This window comes from Balaenoptera ricei, chromosome 3, assembly GCF_028023285.1.
Source record: "Balaenoptera ricei isolate mBalRic1 chromosome 3, mBalRic1.hap2, whole genome shotgun sequence".
Taxonomy (NCBI): domain Eukaryota; kingdom Metazoa; phylum Chordata; class Mammalia; order Artiodactyla; family Balaenopteridae; genus Balaenoptera; species Balaenoptera ricei.
The window spans coordinates 13,925,917-13,948,435 of record NC_082641.1 but is presented as its reverse complement, the minus strand read 5'-3'; the positions used below and the strand labels follow the sequence as shown (position 1 = coordinate 13,948,435).

Sequence of the window (22,519 nt, the reverse complement as noted above, 5' to 3'; positions counted from 1 at the left end):
GTGAAATGAATCATTTGTCTTCCACCTTTGTTGGGTATACTAGCCTCTTCATACCCAACAATGAGAGCAACAGAGCTGCTGTTTGAATCCAACACACCCCCTTTTTCTGCCACTTTTTTTTTTTTTTTTTGGCCATGCCCCTCAGCTTGTGGGATCTTAGTTCCCTGGTCTCAGATCGAACCCGGGCCCACGGCAGTGAAAGTGCTGAGTCCTAACCACTGGACCTCTGGGGAATTCCATTTTGCCACCTTCTTATAGAACCAAAGCATTGAACCACTGAGGGCCTATTTGTTAAAAATTAAGTAAGGTTTTCAGAAAATGTTGGGAATTGAGGGGCAGCTTGTTTTCTTGGGTAATTAGATACTAAGCATAAAATTTATTTTGGTGTAGCCACACTCCACTCAAACTGAGCAACCATACATGTTCAGAGCACGGGTAAAAATAAGCTTTGAGAGACCAAATTAACTCCCTGAAGTCGTAGACCTGAAAACGACATATGGTTCCTGCTCAACCCGCATTAGAAACTTTAGAAAATGATTCATTGGAAAGTGGAAAGTTTACTCAAGGGAAGAAAGTCTTCTTTGTATTTAATTTTAAGGCCAAATTGTGAAGTGCAGACAGCACAGAGTATCAGACTTTTCAAGGCTGCCCCTTTGAGGTTCCTTAGGAGACCATGCTCTGTAGTCAGATGAGTTTGTGGGAGTTTGAATCCGAGTCCTACAAGTTTCAGCAGCATGGCATAGCTCTGTACCTCCTGCCGTCTTCCCCTGGCCCTGCATACCGTGATGGTCCTCTCTTCACCCTGTAGGAGGGGGGCCACAGATGCCAGGAGGCTGAGAGAGAGAATTGTGATGGTGAATTTCACCCGTGTATTTCTGGATGTTTCTTTTGCTACTCACTCTGTAGCAAACACATACTTAATAAAGCCCTATTCTCCAGGTGTTCTGTGAAAATTATAGAGGTAAGGAAGTGTTAGCCCTTCCTCAGATGTTCGTCACATTCTGTAGAGAAAAGGCAATGAGTTGCTAAGGTTTCACCATCGTAAGAGTTTTTTTTTAATTTTATATTTTGAAGTTTATTATAGAAAAAAATGTATTTTTTATTATAGAAAATTTCAATCATAGACAAGCGTCGGTAGGAGACTGGAATGAAATCCCTGTGTCCATTTCCCAGCTTTCAGTGGTTGCCCACCGATGGACAGTGGTGTTTCATTTGTGACCCTACCCTGCACTGTCCCCCTACAAACTACATTTTTTAAAGCAAGTCCTGACATCATATAATTTCACTTGTAAATATTTAGTACACGCTTAAGGATCAAGACCTTTTTTGATATATAGTCACAATATCATCACATTTAAAAAGGAACATGAACTCCTATCGTCCAAACTCTGGTCATTGTTCAATTTCCCGTTATCTTATAAATGGTGGTGATAGTGTTCTTGTTGGTTTGGGTTGGTTTCTTTCTTCGAATCAGGATCCAAATAAGGTTCATAATTTTTAATTGGTTGACAGATTGCTCAAGTCTCTTTCAATTTATACACCACCCCCTTCATCTTTTCTTTCACTCACCATCTATTACTGAAGCTCCCACCTCATTTATCCTGTCGTTTCCAGAGTGTTTTCGGGGCCCTGATGGTATCATCACTGCCCCATCTCCAGGGAAGCTTTTTATAAATGCGAGTCCCTGGGCTCCACCCTAGGAAGCCCCACCTGGGTTTTCTGAACGTTTCCCAGGATTCTGACGGACCACTGCGGTTCAGAACCACGGCACCCCGTTGTTTTACACGCAAGGTAGCTGAGTTCTCAGGAAGCAGAGTGGCTGCTCCAGGATGACGTGGTCTGGACAGTTTCCCCTGGGGATTATTGTCCTACTCCAGAGTCTCCTGTGCTGATCACCCACCCCCACCGCCAGTCGGGGCCACCTCTCTCCTTCCACTCCCAGGAAGCATCACAGACTCTTCTCTGAATTCTCATCTTCTTGGTTTTTAAAAAAATATTTTATCTCATCTCAGTGGTTCTAGCTAAAAAGTCATACAATCTTTGTTTTTTCTAACCAGACTGCTTAATATCGTAGTTGTAAAATAGATGTTTTACTGTGAACAGTTGTACTACTTCAGCTGACAAAGCAAGCTGGCTGTATCCCCAGCACCTTTCTTCACCAAGTATATCACCACCTCTGGTCCCATCCTAACAGCTGCTTGTGTTTTACCCTGATCTGAACCTGGTCCACTGAGTTTAAAGCTCCAGTGTTGTTTAGAGAGTGTTAGGAGGAGATCAAGATGGAATTGAGATCTAGAAACACACAAATGCTGCTCTTCACGCCGAAGCCCCTCGTGGAAATTATGTGCCCGTATCAGAGTAAATTAGAGGTGTCAGCTCCTGCCTTACACCTTGATGGAAGGCTGTGATGAACAAAGGAAAGAGCTCAGGCCAGACTGGCTGCCTTGTGGAGGTCCTTCCTTTGTAGAGCAGTCAGGGAGCCCAGGGAAGGTGCAGGCAGAGTAGGGGCTGCTGCTCTAGGACCTGAGCTGGGTGGGCCTTGGGTGGGCCAGTCGGGGAAGAGAAGTCCCCCGCTAGAGCAGTCAAGGACCCACACACACATACACCCCCAGCAGATCGCCTTTCTGGAGAGAGAAAAGCCTGCCTCCCCCTAGAGGCCACAAGGGTCTTCATCGTTTCTAAAAGCAGAAAATCAAGGCTGAAGTGTTGGTATCTGATTTTTCAGTTACTGTGAAATTTCTTTTCTTGCCCCTTGTTAAGAATTCTGTGTTCCTGATTTGCGTTTGGCGCCTGTGTTCCTTTGCAGGGAGATCATAGATAACACCAGCAAAGAAAACGGGATTGACATCATTATGACTGATCGGACCTTCCACCTGATCGCTGAATCCCCAGAAGACGCCAGGTGAGCCGCTGTGCTGTCGACTTGGTCATAACTACATCCCTCGCTCCTGTGCAGGCCTGGACATCACACGCATCACTCTTGAGCCTGCTGGCACCGAAAAGATTTCAGTTGATTTTCTAGTTGGGTTTTTCTCTTAGGATGGTTGAAGAACTGAGAGTCGGAAGAGATGGCTGTACTTGTCTCCTGGGGACTCTTCCACTGGGCACTGTGTTCCGTACAGTAAGCACACAGATTTCCAGCTTCACATGCCACTGGGGAGACCCCTTGTTATTTACACTCAGGCTTTTATTGTCACCGGCAGCATATGTAAATTGTGCTGCTACACACGGTTGAAAGCCACCCTCTGGAAGCTTCTGAGCTTTGAAAGGGAGCAGCTTCTGTTTGCTTAAGGGTTGAAAAAACAGGAACATTAACCCTTGGCTGTTTAAATAAATGCTAGGACTGTGGCGTTGGGAGGGTTGCTTAAGGCTTTGATAGTGAAGAATTCCGTCAGCTGGAACAGATATTTAACACTTAGGGAACTTACTCTATTGCAGGCAGTGTTCCAGAATGCTTGACATATGTTAACTCATTTCATTCTCACAACAACCCTATATAGGGTATCACTGTTATCCAGTTTTACAGAATAGGAGGCTGAAAGGTAGTATAATCTGTAAAGTAATGCAAGCTCAATTCTATTGAATGGAGGCACAAAGCTTCCTAAGGAGCTTAGATTTTTGACTGAGCTCGGAGGACAGTGGTGTCCCTCATTGGCTGGGGCGAGTTGTCTGACTTTTCTGGACCTTGGTTTCCATCGTAGTGCTGAGATGTGGCACAAAATTAAGAAGAACTGGTGTTTGCTCCTCAGTGTGATGCATGTCAGGGTCACACAGTGGAGCATCTGTCTCTCTTCCTGCTGCTTTGTGGGTGTGTAGGGTCCCGTTGGAGACGCCTGTCATCCACTCGGAGCAATGCCAGAAAATACCTTCTAATTTATGAGGCTGACATCCTTGGGCCTGTGTTCTTCACTTTTCAGCTCAGAAAAATCACTAGAATCTTCTAGCGAGTTCTCGGGGCCTTTACGACCGACCCCTTGCCCTTTGAATGTTTCTGTGTTGATATAACACCATGGTAGCAGCATTGAGGGCAAAGAAAATAATTCTTCCCATGGGAACAAACTAAAACCCCACTTGGGTCCATAAATTATGACACAAGCTGGAAAAACAAGCAGACCTGGAATTAGAGCCCCATCATTCCGTCTGGGACTCCTAGAGACCACGTGTGGTTTTTTGTGGTCCAGGGAATGCCCACAGCTTTTCAGCTGAATTATAGGCCCAGCTGTCCTGTCTGTTTTGTGCCATAATGAACCTGCTAAATTTAACATTTGGAATATTTTAGCCAAGGACTTCTTTTTGCCCTGACCAGTGGAACACGTTTTTAAAAATTACTTTTCAGATTTCAAGTTGCACTTGATTTAAGGGGAGAGGTTTGTATTAAGGGGATCACCTGTATAGATGGGAAGCACAGCAAATTTTTATTTTGGGTGTGGGTGTGTCTGATCCCATGTGGCCTACATTTTGAATGTATGTGTTGTTCAGTGTTTGATTTCGGATATTTTTGTGCTTTATAAAGCAATGACTGAAGTCTTGCCTTTGGGTTAACCAGAATTGATGAACCAATTCATATTAAGATGTTTCCCTTGGTCTCCCTAAGAGTCTGTATAAGTTGAGTATTTTCAAGCTCTTGGTTACATCTTGCTCCTTCAGGAATCACAGGAGATAGATTTTAGTGCTTTGCTGTAAATAACTTACATGACTTACCTTTAAATATAGGTATTAATTTTTTACTTAAATATCCCATTGGGTACCAAGTACTTTCTCCTCTGCCTTAGTTGTAGGAGTGTGTGTATGTGTCTGCTAAGCCCCCTCCAGGAGGAGGATGGCCTAGCATCTCTCTCACATTTGGTACCTCTCACTTCAGTTGCCTAATAAATGATGGATGGATGAACTGACAGAGACGGGTGGATATTCATGGCCATTTTCCTCAAGCACGTACTGTGTTTCTAGTTACATCATGACTTTTGTTGTGCTTGACTTTTCTGGAGTTGACACGTTTTCTTTTATTATCTGATTCTAATGTGGCTGCAAGTGAGAAAGCTCATTTGAAATGAAGATGGAAGAGTTCTCTGGTCAAAATAATTTTCTACTTTCTTCTACTCCAGGCAGTTGTTTTCTATTTCCAGCTCTCCTGTGGTTTTACTCACTTAAGTGGAAATCCTATCAGGTGGTTGGAAACCCCACCTGGGAATGAGCAGGGAAAATAGACATCCAGTGGCCACCCTGAGATGATGCTCTTACATTACTGGCCTTCTTACCTCGGAATTTAAAATTGAGACGGCACTTGAATATTCCCTAGGTTATAAATAATGTCTTCAGTAAAGACCCTTGATTGAAGTGTGTGGGTAGAACTGAGGATTTCATTTTCTGCTGCCGATTTCTCTAGGAACTTATCATCATCATTATTAAATGTCTACTAAGGTTCTTGGGGCCAGAGGGAAAGGGTCTTCCCACTGATCTGAAGTTGCATCAGATGGTACTTAAAGGCACCTTGGCTCTTTCTCCTAACTTTGCTCCTCGGTATTATGAAACCCACATTTACCCGTGAGAAGTAGACATATTAAAGGAAAGTTGCCCAGAGGAGATGTCGTGTTCCCAGAGGATGTGGGGAAGGGTGTCACTGTATTGCACGCGGAGGCTGGCCACCCCTTGACTGTTGCTCTCTCCTCCCCACAGCCAGTGGTTTAGCGTGCTGAGTCAGGTGCACGCATCCACGGACCAGGAGATTCGGGAGATGCATGATGAGCAGGCAAACCCACAGAACGCCGTGGTGCGTGAGCCTGGGTGGGGTGTGGAGGGAGGCGTCCCGACAGAGGGGACTGGGAATTTGTAGACAGTCTTTTTTTTTTTTTTAATAAGAAATAGTTAAAGAGAGAAACGGGAACATCTTGGTTAAAAATCATACAGAAAAACAGAGTAAATTATAGAAGATTGTAAGTAGTAATAGATTACGATTCTCCCACCTCAAACAAAAAAAAATTCCAATTTTTATGAAACCGTGGAAGCCCATTACACTTTTCTCCAAAGGATATAGTGAATTCCAAATTGTATTGTTTCTGACATCACTGTATCCCAGACACATAAACAGAGCCACAAAATCATGTTTCAGAGATAGTTTGATTTTCTCACAATTATAAAATTTGATGATAGATCATAGTGTAAATCAGAAAAGTTGTATGATTGAAAGACGTTTGTAAACATCCTTCACTGAAAGTATTTTAGGAACAAGACAGAAGGATTCGTTTATACTTTATTTAATGAATGGACTGTAGATTTTGCCCTGTCTAGTGGCTGTACTGAATGAAGGGGGACGTTTCCTTAGATAACTACTGTTTTGCAGTTAACAAAGAAGGAGGCTTTTTTGTTTGCCTGTTTAGAGAGTAATCATCTAGGGGTGTTATCATGATGTGTGCTGTACTTGAATGGTTCTCTCAATGGTTCTCTGCTTTTCACTTCTTTCCAGGGCACTTTGGATGTGGGGTTAATTGATTCCGTGTGCGCCTCGGACAGCCCTGATAGGTAAGCTCAGGTGTGACTCTTAACAGAAGTAACTGCTGGATACCTGCGTGCGCCCACAGGCTCTATGCTCTGGGCTGGGGAATGACTCTAGGCTGTGTGTTCCCACCTGGTCAACCCCAGCAATCAAAGACTTCCTTCTTGGTACCCAGTTTGACCTCATCCGAAGTCTTCCTCTCTCTGGGTGTCTTGGGAGTGTGGCAGGTTGGAGGGGTCAGGAGTAGGGGAGATCTTGGAAACCTTACTTAGACAGTCATACAGGGACAGACTTGGGACTCACACAGGATGAAAATGCCTGTATCCCAGCACAGGGGTGGGTGTAGTTCCCCTTTCTAAAATTTAATAATGAATTTGAAAAGGATTTTGATGGCAATTTATATGTGGAGTATTAATAAACTAAACCACAAACATTTATTTTCCTTGACATGCCTACCTGACCTGTGCCCTTAAAATAGCATGTGTTTGGTTTTGTTTTTTGAAGGCAGATCATCTTCGGTGACGGTCTCGGGGGTCTTTGTACCCAGTGACCTTCGCCTTTCCCATCTCTATTTTGCTTTGCAGCTTAGGAATTCTGAGTACGAATCAAAATTGACTTCTGCCTTCAATGACATAGCTTTAGAGAGAGAATAGAAATGTATTCAAATTGACACCGAAAATAGCGTCTCCTGGGCCGAGTGAGAATTCCGGGGTGTCCATCGCCCCACCACTGACGAAGGCTCTTCTGAACCATAGGTTCTTTGTTTCTACTCGTCGCCCTGCACCTTCTCCTACCTGGCTCAGGAACCTTTAACACGTGTGTGTCACGTCAGTAATTAAAGCCCAGATGCTTGTTCTGACAGTCAAGTTCTGATCTGCGTCTCTCTCCTCCTAAACCCCTACATCAGGCAGGCTGGGCACGCGAGAACCTTCCATCCCTACCCAGGCTTTTCTGTCTTCCTCAAGTGCTCGCCTTTCTTCCTTCCCAACTACAGAAAAATCTTGTTTTTTAAGGAGCACCTGTCCGTCCATATTACAATCCTGTTCATCTTCCTTTTCCTTGAACTCTTGCAGTGCTTAACTTCAGCGAACATTTGAAAACTTGCAAGACACTGTTCACAGTCACTAGCCTCGACGATTAGGAATTAATATGAGCAAGAGCCTATGGGAGACTCAGGGCATTGCCAGCTAAAAAGAGATGCAGGAGAAAGAAAATTTCCATTATTAGGTTATCCCTGCCTGGGAAATGCACCCTTGTCAGATTGCACTGAAGGCATGGACCCAGGTGGCCCTTCGTACCAGGCATAATCAAGTGGGTGAGATGTTCCACTTACACCTATTTACTGACCTTCTGTTAGTGGTATCTGACGTTTCATTACCTACCCACAGAAATATTATCCAAAGCCATACCCAGAGGCAGGAAGAAATTTACTTTGGAGAGGCATCAAAAAAAAAATTTTCCCTCGCGGTCACCTCAGTTAGCCTTCCTGGAACTGAATTTCATCTGGAAAGTTCAACATGAAGAAATGTTTTCCCTTCCAGGACCTTCAGAATGTGTTGCTCCAGGTTGAAAGGTTAACGAGGCATAAAATAAATCCTACAGAAATGAGCAAGGTTTGCCTTAACGTAAAATACAAGCAGCACTGCCGTTTTTATCCCTGTGACCCACAAGCTGGGAAAAAGGCGTGTAGTCTTGGGTCCCACGGAGGTGGTGATTGCAGCGGAGCTAAGAGGTTTTGCTTGCTTCTCGCCCCACTGCTCAGACCCAACTCGTTTGTGATCATCACGGCCAACCGGGTGCTTCACTGCAATGCGGACACGCCGGAGGAGATGCACCACTGGATAACACTGCTGCAGAGATCCAAGGGGGACGCCAGAGTGGAGGGCCAGGAATTCATAGTGAGAGGTGATGCCACTGATGCTTTTTGACCTGGAGTCCTGTTTTCATTTACACGGCTATCTGCCACGTTTCCATTCTGAGCCACTTTTCTGAGTAATTTCGCCCCTTGACATTGTTAAAAATCATCAGCTAAGAAAGGATCGTGGCCGTTTGTAGCAGATCTACAGACATCTGAGCCATTTGTAAGCCGGATGCAAGTTGTTACCTGGTATGTCACGCTGCTCATCCTAGTTTTGAGCTGACACTTCATTCTTTCTTTCCAGGGTGGTTGCACAAAGAAGTGAAAAACAGTCCGAAGATGTCTTCGCTGAAACTGAAGAAACGGTGGTTTGTGCTAACCCACAACTCCTTGGATTACTACAAGAGCTCGGAGAAGAATGCGCTGAAGTTGGGCACCCTGGTCCTCAACAGTCTCTGTTCGGTCGTCCCGCCGGACGAGAAGATCTTCAAGGAGACAGGTAAGCGGTGTGGTCTGCTCAGGGCTGGCTGGGCCTGAGACGTGGCCTGTCCAGTCACGGGAGGTGTGGGTTTGCTCAGAGCGAAGGAGTGAGCTTCCTACCTGGGGTGTTTACGTTCCCCGCCCCCCCAAAAAAATCCCTTTTCCTGATTTATCTTTTGAGGCTGCCCGTGATTAGCTATATGAACACTTGATATGTAAACCATAGTAAAGGGGTCCTGATTTATTGGGTTGCAGAAAGATTCTCCTAAGGGCAAGGAGATGTAAACAGGCAAAAGTTTTCCTACAGGAAGCCTTATTTTTCTATGCCTGTGTTTTTGTCTTTCTCGCCGTTGTACCGTGAGAGTCATAATGCAGCCTAAAAAAGGTAAACCCTGACTGTCGGTGAACATAACCTAGCATAATAAAAAGCGGTCACGTAAGCTTTTTTTTCCCCTTTCGGTATTACAAAAGGTGTTTCTAGGTTGTTTATTTTGACTTTTTGTTGCTAGTTGTGATTTTGAAATACAGTTCCTCCATTCAAAAAAATACTCATGTATTTTTTTACTGTAGTCACTCCATTCCACTTTCAGCTGGTTTCTGAACACCTGGACTGCTTCCTTGACACAGTGGTTTCTTTTGAAGGGAGAATCTAAAGGAAAGGAAGACAAGGAACAGGAAGGGAAAAAGAAAGTCAGCAATCTGAGGGAAGAGTTTTCACTCTTGTTCCAGAACCTTGAACTGGACTTTAGTTTACGCCTGTTCCTTCTTTGAGAGCAGACGTTACTAATTATATATTTATTGTAATTCTGGGCTTATCATTTTAATGTTTGTCTTCCCTTCGCAACTATAAATTCCACGTGTCTTTGGGTACCTAGTGCAGGGCAGGGCACGTGGAGGAAGTCAGCAAGTAGCTATTGAATTAATAAAGGGGCTCAGGTGGAGACGGCCTGGGTGCTGGATTTCTGGGACTCCGGTACGGGGACAGTACCCTGGTCCCCCAGGTTCATGCTGCCGTGTGTGTGCGTGTGTGTGCGCACACGCATTGCTGTTGCAGGCTACTGGAACGTCACCGTGTACGGACGCAAGCACTGCTATCGGCTCTACACCAAGCTGCTTAACGAGGCCACCAGGTGGTCCAGCGCCATTCAAAACGTGACGGACACCAAGGCCCCGATTGACACCCCGACCCAGCAGCTGATTCAGGATATCAAGGTGAGAGGGAGGGAGCCCAGCTCATAGTGGTTCACAGTAGCTCACAGATTCTCACCACGGGAACATCAAGACATCAACGTTAGTCAAGCTTCATTTTCATTCTATAATCAAAACTAACTCTTGGTTAATTTCGTGTTCGTGTATCCTGGCTTCTAAAAATCTAAATGCTAGACTGCATTTAGAAAATGCAAAAATTGACATCCAGTTGAAATTTGACACTAAAATTATCTTGTCTCTGGGGAGGTGTTACGTATCGCCACTGAGGCAAACCTGATTGTAGAGCTGTGTAGGCGGAGGGACAATGGTCTGTAATTTGGGGGGTGGGGCTCCCCAGTCACAGGGATGTGGTGTGATCTGTGTTGGGGACAACCTGCATGTCACAGATTCCACCTGAGCCCAGGTTGGGGACCTTCTAGAAGTAACACAGTAATTCTACTTTCACTCTGCAGTTTCTAGATCACACAGGTGGATTCACTAAGAGGCCACATGGGTCTAGAAAGCTTGGACTCCTTATCAGGTGCCTCCAAACTCAGAGAAGAAGCTCCCAGGTCTCTGGACCAACACTGAACTTGTTAAATTGTAATTTCCTGTTTATAAAGATTAGTGGCTGTGAGTGTATATCGAATGAATGAACAAGCAAACGAATGAACCATTAAATGGCAGCCATGAACAAGGATCACGGCACTCATTTTCCAGGCATGGAAACGGAGACATGGGATATTCTGGTTGCACTGCTCACTTAGCTGGTCAGCCCCTGATGCAGAAGCAGGTCAAGGGAATTATTTTTATTCTGTTCCTCCAAGTTATCCATGTAGGCAGGTTCCCTATGCAAAGGAAAGAGGCAGAGCTGTGACAGAAAAGATGCCAGAATGATAGTGAAGCGGGTATTTATTTACTGAGGTACATCAAAGGAAGTAAGCTAATTAGATCCAGGAGGCAAACTGCGCCTTTGTAAAGGTGGGAGAGGGTCTAATATATTGGTAGTGTATTATTGCCCACCAAATTCGAGTCAGCCTCTTGATTCCAAAATGATATGTTTTCTGGGTGTTTGGAGCCAAATTCCTGCAAGTCAGTTATCCTACAAACTGCAGAACTGTCCATGGAACCCAAGGAGCTTGAAACTAATAATGTCATTTCTAGTCTTAAAAAAAATGAATTTGTTGCAGCTTTCTTGTGAAAAAGGAGAGAAAAAAAGCACATATCAGCTGAACTTTCTCTTCAAAGCTATATCTTATTTACCCATATATTGACTAAGTCATTGGAAATCAGACATTAAAGAGTAAATAGAGTTTTAAATGTGAAACAATGCTTCTTAAGAAATGAGACAAATATATTTACTAATTCATTTGAAGTAAGACATTAAAAGAGTAAATAGAATTTTTGGATATGAAGCAATGCTTTTTAAGAAATGAGACAGGTTGCCCTAATTAAGGCCATACCAATTTTTTTAAGTAATTAAAACATATTTCTTTCTGGTTTTCAATTGGGTATTATTGAAAAAGTTTCATAGCAGAAATGAACTTGCCACGATAGAATGATTCATGGCCTCTCCTCCAACTTTCCTGTTGATTTAAAGTTCTAAAAGTAACTTTGGCTTTTTCAGATCCCAAATTAATGCTTTAGGAACATAAATACATGATGAAATTCTCTGAGAGGAGCTCTTAAATTTCAGGAGTGAGAAAGGAGGCCCAAGGAAGAACAGTCTCGCTGATAACGTATTAACATGTCGTTTTCAGGGAGAGGATACAAAAGACCAATGAGAGAGCTAGCAAAATGTGTTTTTAAAATGAATTATAGACAAGGATGACATGATTTGGCCAAATGATTTATGGCTAAATAATTAGCAAGAAAAGTTTAAATTTTTTCAGTATATGTAATTTCCAGAGAGAAGATTTTTCAATAACATGGGAAAATATGCAAATCAAAGAAAGAGAATGAGCTGTGTACGAAAAATGTGTGTGTGTGTGTGATTTGTCATCAAACGTGGCTTGTGGGTATCTTCGTGCTTGAGATGATTCACACTGGATTCCCACCTCCATCCCTAGGCTACAGGTGTTTTGTGACTTGTGAAAAACATTCTCGTTCAGGAGGATGCAGATGGCTTTGTCCTTTTACATGTACGTTTCTTACGATAAGCTCATGGGCTTTCCCTAACGGCTCTGTTCTTCTCAAGGAGAACTGCCTGAACGCGGACGTGGTGGAGCAGATCTATAAGCGGAACCCTATCCTGCGCCACACCCACCGGCCCCTGCACTCCCCACTCCTGCCCCTGCCCTACGGAGACATCAACCTCAACCGTGAGTCCCGCATTCCTCCTGGACCCGGGGCACTGTGCTGTGGTTTCCCTGTTAGCTCTTTAGCTCTATCATATTAGCGTTAGTTGGTTATAGTGATGTCAGTATTGTTGTAATTTAAAAACATGCCAGCACGCCCCAGGAGCGCAAAGTACCCTTAATCTACTAGGGAACCAGATCCTAAACAGTTGTCTTGCATGTCAAATGCGAAACCTGCTTGGCAACAGACCAGCTTTTCAGTAAGCATTGTTGCGCAGTAAAGTAGTTTAGTTACTTGTCCGCCTCTGTTTGGCTGATTCGAGTGTCCAGAGCACGTGGTGGGCACTGCTTCCTGAAATAGCTCTGGTCCCCGTTCCTGCCTCTTGTCTGCTGCTCAGAGTGTACCTTCTCCGAACCCCTCGGGTGACTCGGGTTTGTTGTGCTTCTCCTAGTGCTCAAAGACAAAGGCTACACGACACTTCAGGATGAAGCCATCAAGATATTCAATTCTCTCCAGCAGCTGGAGTCCATGTCTGACCCTACACCCATCATCCAGGGCATCCTCCAGACGGGGCACGACCTCCGCCCTCTGCGAGACGAGCTATACTGCCAGCTCATCAAGCAGACCAACAAGGTGCCCCATCCGGGCAGCGTGGACAACCTGTGCAGCTGGCAGATCCTTACCTGCTTGAGCTGCACCTTCCTGCCCAGCCGGGGGATCCTCAAGTACCTCAAGTTCCACCTGAGAAGGTACGAGTGGCCCAGGCGGCGCTGCTCACGTCGGGAGTGCGGTGGACACGGTTCAGATAAGCTGGACCTGGAACAGAAGACACCTTGTGTGGGTCGGGCTCCTAGGTCACCCGAGCTGTCTTACGGGGCACAGACGACCTTCTTCTCTCTAAGCCACACGGGGCTGATCCAGGGACAGGTCCCTTTGGGTGTAGTGTCCTGAAGTGTAGGACATTGATAAATTTAATTACCACTACTCTATATAAACAGGGAAAAGAAGAAAACAGACCTTGGATATTTGTTCCAGATCAAACAGGTAGAGGCTGTCTGATTCAGCTTCTGATTAACTGTGGAAAAAGGATTTTCATGCAATAGTATGAGGCATGTGGCTCTTTCAAATATAATAGCTCTGCAGAGGTCACAGCTAGTAGCAGAAGTTGCTCCCGGTCATACTTGGGCTCTTTGGTCTTTGGATTTTCTCTCTCTCTTTCTTTTCTTTTTTTTTTGGTCTTTAAACAGCACAGGATGTGCTAGGGAAGCGGCTGGTGTTTGCTCTGCGCTGGGACCCCATTCACCGTGTTGGTCTGCAGCACGTTGAAGCCGCTGGGCTCCCCGTAGCCAGCCATCCTCAAATCTTGCAATTAACAGTTAGTGTTTGGCTCCTAGGATACGGGAACAGTTTCCAGAAACCGAGATGGAAAAATACGCCCTCTTCATTTACGAATCTCTCAAGAAAACCAAATGCAGAGAGTTTGTGCCTTCCCGAGATGAAATTGAAGCTCTGATCCATCGGCAGGAGATGACGTCCACAGTGTATTGCCACGGCGGGGGCTCCTGCAAGATCACTATCAGCTCCCACACCACAGCCGGGGAGGTGAGAGAGAGACCCAGCTGCCCACGTGCTTACTTACGTCAGGAAAACTGGGCGCAGTTAGGCTGGCCGTCGTGCACAGTTGTGGCTGGCATAGCGCCCAGTGACCAAGGAAACAGACGTAATCCTGCTAATCCAAGAAGCAGTCGATACCTAGTAGAGGTTGCAGACCTGACTCAGATACGTCCGCTCTGACAAGGGTTTAGCCTCTCACTTCTGCAGTGTTTTTCTGTTGGCCGCACAAATATCTAGCACGTTGGGTCAGGTGAACATGTTTTCATTTCTCCTTCTTTTTTCAATTTAAACTTAGTACCATAAAACCAATTGGCTAAAAGGAATAGTGCAGTTAAAACCCGGAAAAGCTGGTGTAGCAGAAATATCAGTGGTAATCGCTATGAGTTCGTGAATTTATCAGGCAAACGGGCTTTAGTTTTCATGCGCTTACGGGTTTGCAAGAAACCGGCCAGCATCTGCCCCTAGCTATGGGCAAAATAACCTGTGTTCTCTTTGGCAAGGAAGAGAGAGAACTGATTTCAAGAGAACCAGGGAAAACAGCGCCTTGGAGATTCCATACACGACAGTGTTGGGAGGTTGCTTGGACCCTCACTTTTGCTGGCAGCTCCCTCTGGGTTCTGATGAAGGCATATTCTAGAACCACAGCTTTGGAAGCTGAAGTCCCCGTGTTTTCCAGGTGGTGGAGAAGCTGATCCGAGGCCTGGCCATGGAGGACAGTAGAAACATGTTTGCGCTCTTTGAGTACAACGGACACGTCGATAAAGCTGTCGAAAGCCGCACCATTGTAGCAGATGTATTAGCAAAGTTTGAAAAGTAAGTTCCTTCTCCCTGAAGTGCCAGCAGATTAGAGGAAAGACGTTAAGAGCAAGAGGGTTTGAACTTCGATTCCATTTTTGGCTTCAGGGTACATTTGAGTTCATCTCATTTTACGTGTGTTAAAGCATATTTAATTTCTCATCTCTCTCTCTGCTGCCTGTTTCTCTTGATTCCTAGAGAGAGCCACTGTCTCAAATAGGATTCACCCCATCATTGATCCTCTACCCCATTCTTTCTCTCGATGTCCTGCTGTCACCCTTGTCTTGGAATTTTCTGATTCTCACATTTTCACTTGTCATTAGCTTTGAAGCTGGGCAAGTAGACAGAAGCCAACTTATAAACTCTTCAAACTGCATTTTGTATCTCTTGGACCTACAATATTCACATCCCCCAGGTAACACAAAAGATACTCCTCCTTTAGCATGATGCCAGTACCAATGACGAGACTCCAGCAGGGCTGGGCCCTGTCCCTCCCCAGCTGCCTAAGGGGCAGGAGCAGCTTTAACTAAGAAATGTGGCAGGGGACCACGAGGTTTAGAACAGCCCCAAACTTCCAAGTCCCGGAGAAAGTGACATCCTCTCCTGAGGGTGGGCCTGGTCTAAGTGCTTTGTTGGAAATAAACCAAAATGGGGGGTAGGGGGGAAGAGGGATATTCCTACTTTATGTAAACATAGCCTCCCAAATGTTCATGTCAATTTTTATAAATGTTATTATAGTTTGAGAGTCGGCAAAGGGAATGAAGGAATAGGCTTTGTTTCTTTGCTTTCTATGCGTACCTAGGACTAACCAGACTGGGACCCTCGGGAAATACTTGTTAGCTCGGTTTACGTGAAGCCTGCCTGTTTGTTGTCTTAAAGTAAAACTAGGATGAAAGTGTGTTTTTCACCTCTGGGTAAATAAAATTAGCAGGGAACTCTGATAAGCTTCACTCTGTCTGGCTCTATTTTCTTTCCCGCCATCCCCATCTCCACCCTCTCTGCTATCTGAGCACAGATAGGATGTCTGAATCCTTGCCGAGAATTCACCATATGCAGTGAACTCCCTGTGCGTCACCCATGGCCCATTTCTCATTTTGCTTTCTGAGTCTCTCTCGACTTCCGTCTGTAGGCTGGCTGCCACATCAGAAGTGGGTGACCAGCCCTGGAAATTCTACTTCAAACTTTACTGCTTCCTGGACACAGACAACGTGCCAGAAGACAGCGTGGAATTTGCATTCATGTTTGAACAGGTACATGGAGCTCTTGGGCTCCTTTGCAGACGAGCAGGGGTGAAACCTGTTCATACCCCTCGTACATTAACCGCTAGTCCTTGGAAATCACGCGTGGCAGTAGAATTCCCAGCTTGGACAGGGTCAGCTGCTCTTTCATTCATTTGTAGAAGGAAACTTCTTTTTTTTTAAGGATTTCACTTTTATTTATTTATTTATTTATTTATTTATTTATTTTTGGCTGTGTTGGGTCTTCGTTTCTGTGCGAGGGCTTTCTCTAGTTGCGGCAAGTGGGGGCCACTCTTCATCGCGGTGCGCGGGCCTCTCACTATCGCGGCCTCTCTTGTTGCGGAGCACAGGTTCCAGACGCGCAGGCTCAGTAGTTGTGGCTCATGGGCTTAGTTGCTCCACGGCATGTGGGATCTTCCCAGACCAGGGCTCGAACCCGTGTCCCCTGCATTGGCAGGCAGATTCTCAACCACTGCGCCACCAGGGAAGCCCCAGAAGGAAACTTCTACACGTATTATATGAACTCCTGGGCCAGGAACTGTTCTAGTCGGGGCAGGGGAGAGGGTACGGGGGGAGCAATAAGAAATAAGATAGATACACGTGTTCAGTGGTATCCATGCGAGGGAGAACCTTAAGGCAGCACGGGATGGTTAGGGTACAGTTTTACGGAAGGTGGCCTTTGATGGAACAAGGGAGCAAGCCAGGCGGGCGTGGTGTCGCACAGCCGTGCCCGGCCCATAGCGCCGCTGACCGCCTCGTTGCAGGCCCACGAAGCCGTCATCCACGGCCACTACCCGGCCCCCGAGGAGAACCTGCAGGTCCTCGCTGCCCTGCGGCTGCAGTACCTGCAGGGCGATTACGCGCCGCACGCCGCGGTGCCGCCCCTGGAGGAGGTCTACTCGCTGCAGAGACTCAAGGCCCGCATCAGCCAGTCCACCAAGAGCTTCGCACCGTGTGAGCGGCTGGAGAAGCGGCGCACGAGCTTCCTGGAGGGGACGCTGCGCCGGAGCTTCCGGACGGGGGCCGCGGTGCGGCAGAAGGCCGAGGCGGAGCAGATGCTGGACATGTGGGTCAAGGAGGAGGTCTCGTCCGCGCGGGCCAGCGTCGTCGACAAGTGGAGGAAGTTTCAGGGGATGAGCCAGGAGCAGGCCATGGCCAAGTACATGGCCCTGATCAAGGAGTGGCCCGGGTACGGCTCGACGCTCTTTGATGTGGAGGTGAGAGCTGCCCGCTGCTTCTCGGACCAGGTGGCACCGGGGTCTGTGCGACCGCCATGGTCAGGTTCATGGGGAGGGGGGACCTGGTGGAACACTTGGCTCTCTCAACCTCTCTGTTTAGAGCCCCCAAATTTTACCGTTCACACCCGCCACCCACCCAAAGTTTTCTTCCTCCTTTACAGTAAATGCTCTCGTAATGTTAGAAGTGAGTGGAAAATTAAGGTGTCATCTATTCTTAAGTAATTTCTGATTCTTTCTTATTCAAGCTATAGCCCCAACGAAAAAGTGCTGGTAAAAATCTGCATTAAAGTTTAAAAAGAAATTTTTTTAGAACTGTGTCCATAAAATTAGAAATTTTGAGTAGCCTTGGATTTTACATTTTTATCTTTTTCCCATGACTGTTTGAAGGGAAGAATTTCTATTTCACCATTTGAATTTGGCTAAATTCACATCAACCCAGTACTGATTCATATCCTTTTTTTTTTTAAGTAGACCATTTATTGAAAGAAAATCTTACTGATGATTGAGATCAAGGCTTGGCAAACTGCAGCCCGTGGGCCAAATCCTGCCTGCCTCCTTTTTTGTAAAAAAAGTTTTATTGGAACACAGCAGGGCTCATTCCTTTACATATTTTTCTCTGGCTGCTTTTACACTAAAATGGCAGAGTTGAGTACGTGTGACAGAGACCACAAAGCCTAAAATATTCACTCTCTGTCCCCTAACTGATAAGTTTGCCAACCCTTGGTCTAGATAAACCAACCCTTGGTCTGTTTTTCTTATGATCATAATCATTCAGCATGTTATCTGATGACTTTTAAATGAGGCTCTGTAAAAAAATCTAAATGTTGATCATATATTCCAAGATCCTTTCGTGACTTTTCATTGGATGCTATCTTTGGGTTGGTTGGTTGGTTGGTTGATTCAATTACATTTGTTTTTAAGTATAAATCAGATGCTTTGTACAAGTACTTCCTCTTTTGTGTCACCAGTGTGTCTCCCTCCTGATTCCCATGGCCCTGGGTTGTCATCCCCTATAGCCCGGCTCTTATTTTCCTCCACTGATCCATGCGGGAAGGTCTGTTGTTAAACCAGTGAGGTCAACCACCACACGCACTAAAGGTCCTTGCTCCTCCTTGTCACGAGACGTGTTTTTCAAGAGGAGCCCAAACTGCTCGGCACAGATTGGGAGAATTTCCCTCTGTGATCCTAGATTTTGTATTTGAAGAATAATCATCCAAAACAGGCTGGGGAGGCAGAACTAGAGATAGAAGAGAGTAGCCCTGGCTCGGGCTGCTTGATTCGCCGGGGAATCATTGCCAAGTTCCACGGCTACGGCCACCTCCGCGTAGCTAATTCAGATGACCAGGAGGGTGAAGATGCTGAGAGGTGGAGAGTCCAAGCAAGACGTTGGATTTACCAAGTAGGATTCCCCAGAGGCACAGGATTGATCAGCCAGTCAGAAATCCATCAAGGCAGCCAAAGAGCCCCCATTTCTGATACCTTGTATTTCAGTTCCCCCAGCATAAGGACACACTGAATGCACTCAGCATTCTTTGCAGAGTGCTGGACTCAGAGCCTCTCTTGTGGTTTCTATGTTCTGTTTCTAACGTTTATGATCTCTTACACTAACTCTTGCCCTGCAGTGCAAGGAAGGCGGCTTTCCCCAGGACCTCTGGCTGGGCGTCAGCGCAGACGCCGTGTCTGTCTACAAGCGCGGGGAGGGGAGACCGCTGGAAGTCTTCCAGTACGAGCACATTCTCTCCTTCGGGGCCCCCCTGGCCAACACGTACAAGATCGTCGTCGATGAGAGGGAGCTGCTCTTTGAAACCAGTGAGGTAAGAGGCAAATCTTTCAACCGTGGCCTTGACAAAAGAGGTAAACAACACCCCGTTTCCTGATGCCTTTGACCAAGTAATTTTATTTGGATATTTCGCTTTTAAGATACAGGAAGATACAGCATGGTGTTCCCTCCCCAGCTGCAGGTTTCTCACAGGCCAAAATCTGACAGCCCCACATTTGTTCTGTGTACCTTTGCAACAGAGAAATTTGGTTCCCTTGTACCCTTGTGGGAAAAGAAGAGAAAGGGAAGTGATATAGAGGTCCAAAAAATATATATATATATAGCTTGGCAATAAAGCCTCGTGAAACTTACTAGACGAGGTGGCAGTGGATCGCAGCTGTGAGACGTGGGTCTGGCAGTGTCCACGGAGCAGGAGGGAGCGAACTGCAGAGCGTCCCGGATAGAGCTAATTCTAGCTCACAAAAAAATCACAAAAAACACCTCTGTATATGTATGCCATCCCGCTCCAAAGCGTAAGATGTAGTGATAATAATAACGATAATACAAGAAGCCTGTTGAGGTCTCCACATAGGGAGCTGCTAACAAGCCAAGGTGGGAAATGGGCATGAATCGCACGCTGCCCGTTTGGCTGTTGGCGTACAGTGATGGAGAGGAGGTGCTGTGCAGGAGGGCGGAAAGAGGTGGGGCTTTGACTGGAGGGCCCCAGGCGCCAGGCTGCCGGGTTTGCACAACTCCAGTAAACAGCGCGGAACTGCCGTGGGCTCTTTGATTGTGTGTGATGTGTAACAGCAGTGCTTTTGCAAACGGTGTGGGGTGGGATTGGAAGGGAAGAGAGATCAGGGAAATGGGAGCCAGCTAGGATGTCTTCACAGGGACGCAGGCCAGCCATCAGGAGGGACGGGCCAGAAGGGGTGGCAGTGAACGCACCATGAAATAGCTACTGCTGGGCTCTCGGAGCTGGCAGGGAGCAGAACGGGCGCACGAGGCTCTGCCAGCTCCTCGGGCCTCAGCTCTGTGTCTCCAGCTGCATCACGAGGTTTTGACCAGCACGATAGGATGCAGTCTTTAAAAGCTGTGATTGTGGGCTCTGTCGTGTACCCGTATTTTCAGTGGGGACAGTGATCCCAGCCCTGATCCTACCCACACTCTGTAGTGTCATCGGGTGGGGGACTTTTTATCGTGGTTACATCAGGCAACCACCAGGTGGCACACGTGATACGTGGAAAGGCCACGAGTCCCCCTTCTACCCAACGAGGAATAGGGAAAATTAGCTCTAACTCTTGGCTCCCTACACAGCCTGCGCCGTGGCTTCGCACGGCAGGCTGGTGGCTTTTGCTGGGAGGACGGCCCCCGCCTGCCCGCGCTGGACAGAGGATGTCTGGTTGTTAACCTGGGTCCCCTGGCCCCTCGGAAACTTGTGACCGTGGGCCGATTCTGCTCCCCCGGCAGGTGGTGGACGTGGCCAAGCTCATGAAAGCCTACATCAGCATGATCGTGAAGAAGCGCTACAGCACCTCGCGCTCCGTGAGCAGCCAGGGCAGCTCCAGGTGAAGGTGGCCGTGAGTCCCCGTGAATTGAGCATCTCCACGTGCCGCCCCCTCGGCCCCAGCCGGCTCCTGCACCTGCAGCCCAAGGCGAGGCTGCCCAGGCTTTCCAGAAGCCCCTCGTCGGAGGGCGGTGTCTCGGGGGACCTTCCGTCCTGTCCACTCCGGTGATCAGCGTCTCAAGCTGTCGACCCAGTTCCCGAAGCTTTACTTCTTTTAGATGACACATGCCTTAAAGAGAGAGGAAACGAAACCCACGCTGCCACCAAAGCAGCCAGAAGTGCCTTAACTTGTGGAACCGACACTAATCCACCTTAACTGTGCTACTGAAGAGAAATGCTTTCCCTCCCTTTTAGGGGAGACGTGCTAAGCTTGAGGGGGGATGGAGGGGGGCGTTGATCCATCTATTCTGCACTAACCTCCCAGCCTGATTTCCCCCGGGAGGGAAGGTGAGGGAGTGGGGAGCGGGGACGGAGGGCAAGAGGACGGTCTATTCTAGTTGGAGTGCTGCTGGCAGCCTTCCTCACGGACAGGTATTAACTTTTTCTGTTTCATCTTTTAAGTGCATGCGTCTGCCCGTGCACGCATGTGTCCATAAACCCATCACTTTCATCGTTGTTCCGTGAGCATTGAAAGCAAAGGGAAGGAGGATGTGCAATGGCGTGACGTCTGTATATTTGAATAGTTCAGAGTGAGAGTCATCAGCTGTTACTTTACAAGGTGGTTTTATTAACAACCCGGAACCCTGGAGTTTCCTGTCTTTGCTGTATTCCGAGAGTCACATTTTGACTCCAGTTTTGTTTCACGTGTAGCAAAGTCTGCAATCTGCGTCTGCTGTATTATAAACAGATATGCAGCCTACAGATAACTGTATTTATAAACCACTCTTAAACAGCTGGCTCCAAGGCTGTTTTTAGAACTGTATGAAGGCATTTTGGAGTCTTTAGTTTCTATGAGATTTAAGTTAAAAAATGTTTCTTGGAAGGTTAGCTCGTATCACTCTGGGTAGATTGCAACATGACCATGTTGGAATATGGGGGAAAGATGCTACCTTCCTTGAAAGCATAACACATGAGTGGATCTTTAAAGGACCCTGACGTTCAATGCTGAGGTTTTAATAAAATACACACCTATTTTATCCCACGTGTATAATGGTGGTCTGAACAAGGCCCCTGTAAATAAATCAGCATTTATGACCAGAAGAAAAATAATCTGGTCTTGGACTTCTATTTTTATACAGAGAAGTTGTAAAGACTTAGGCCAACTAAGTCTACCCACAAAGAAAAAGGAAATTTGCCTTACCCCTATGGACAGCCATGCGGAATCATTGTTTGTTGGCTCAAGAAAGTCTGACAATAAAAGATATTAGTTAACATGCAGTGTAATTTCTTTATGGGGCAGCTCTAAATACCATATGGACTTTGTTTTTGTTGGGTTTTGGTTTTAATGCTTCGGGCTTCAAAGGGTTGAAGCTGTGTGTTTCATGCACTTGATCACCAGGTCTAAAAGCAAACACATATAGACATCTCAGCTGCTTTTTTAGACACAGAGCATGACTCAAAGAAAGCTGAGAAGGTAAAAGACCAGGTTTGATGAAATCACAGAAATCTAAGGACTTGAATTGTGGGTGTCAGAGCGCCTCCTGTAGCTGAGCCCCAAGATGCATGATGGCGAAGTCATGGTCCTACGTCCACTGGCAGCCCTGATCACTGTGAGCAGAATACAGGGGGCGCTTGTTTAGCGACCCATTTACCCAAAGAGCCAGCCGGGGACGTGGGTCTCACCTGCACAGGCCCCTCGGCCAGACACAGCACGTGAGCAGCACCAAGCCCCTCTGTCCCTCTCTAACCGCTGTGTGTCCGTGTGTCCTTGTGTCTGGGAGCCCCCTCTTCCCGCTCCACAGGGATTGGGAGACGACCTAAAGCCAGGTGCTGCCCCAGCACCTGTGGCCTCGAGGTGACGACAGGGAAGGTGAGCTAAGACTCGGATATTTTGT

At 46.6% G+C, this 22,519-nt stretch overlaps 1 protein-coding gene across 1 annotated transcript in view; it reads left to right on the top strand.

The window, feature by feature from the left end:
* The window catches only part of MYO10 (myosin X), a 214,324-nt gene extending 192,428 nt beyond the window's left edge, over positions 1-21,896 (top strand). The window contains exons 28-41 of the mRNA XM_059916137.1: positions 2,807-2,902; positions 5,674-5,767; positions 6,461-6,516; positions 8,253-8,395; positions 8,653-8,847; positions 9,883-10,040; positions 12,214-12,337; positions 12,766-13,063; positions 13,709-13,916; positions 14,605-14,741; positions 15,853-15,973; positions 16,726-17,178; positions 18,822-19,013; positions 20,429-21,896. Of these exons, the coding sequence (XP_059772120.1) occupies positions 2,807-2,902; positions 5,674-5,767; positions 6,461-6,516; positions 8,253-8,395; positions 8,653-8,847; positions 9,883-10,040; positions 12,214-12,337; positions 12,766-13,063; positions 13,709-13,916; positions 14,605-14,741; positions 15,853-15,973; positions 16,726-17,178; positions 18,822-19,013; positions 20,429-20,530 (2,377 nt within the window). The 3' untranslated portion in view covers positions 20,531-21,896. The remainder of the gene's footprint in view (positions 1-2,806; positions 2,903-5,673; positions 5,768-6,460; positions 6,517-8,252; positions 8,396-8,652; positions 8,848-9,882; positions 10,041-12,213; positions 12,338-12,765; positions 13,064-13,708; positions 13,917-14,604; positions 14,742-15,852; positions 15,974-16,725; positions 17,179-18,821; positions 19,014-20,428) is intronic.
* The last annotated feature ends 623 nt before the right edge of the window (positions 21,897-22,519 follow it).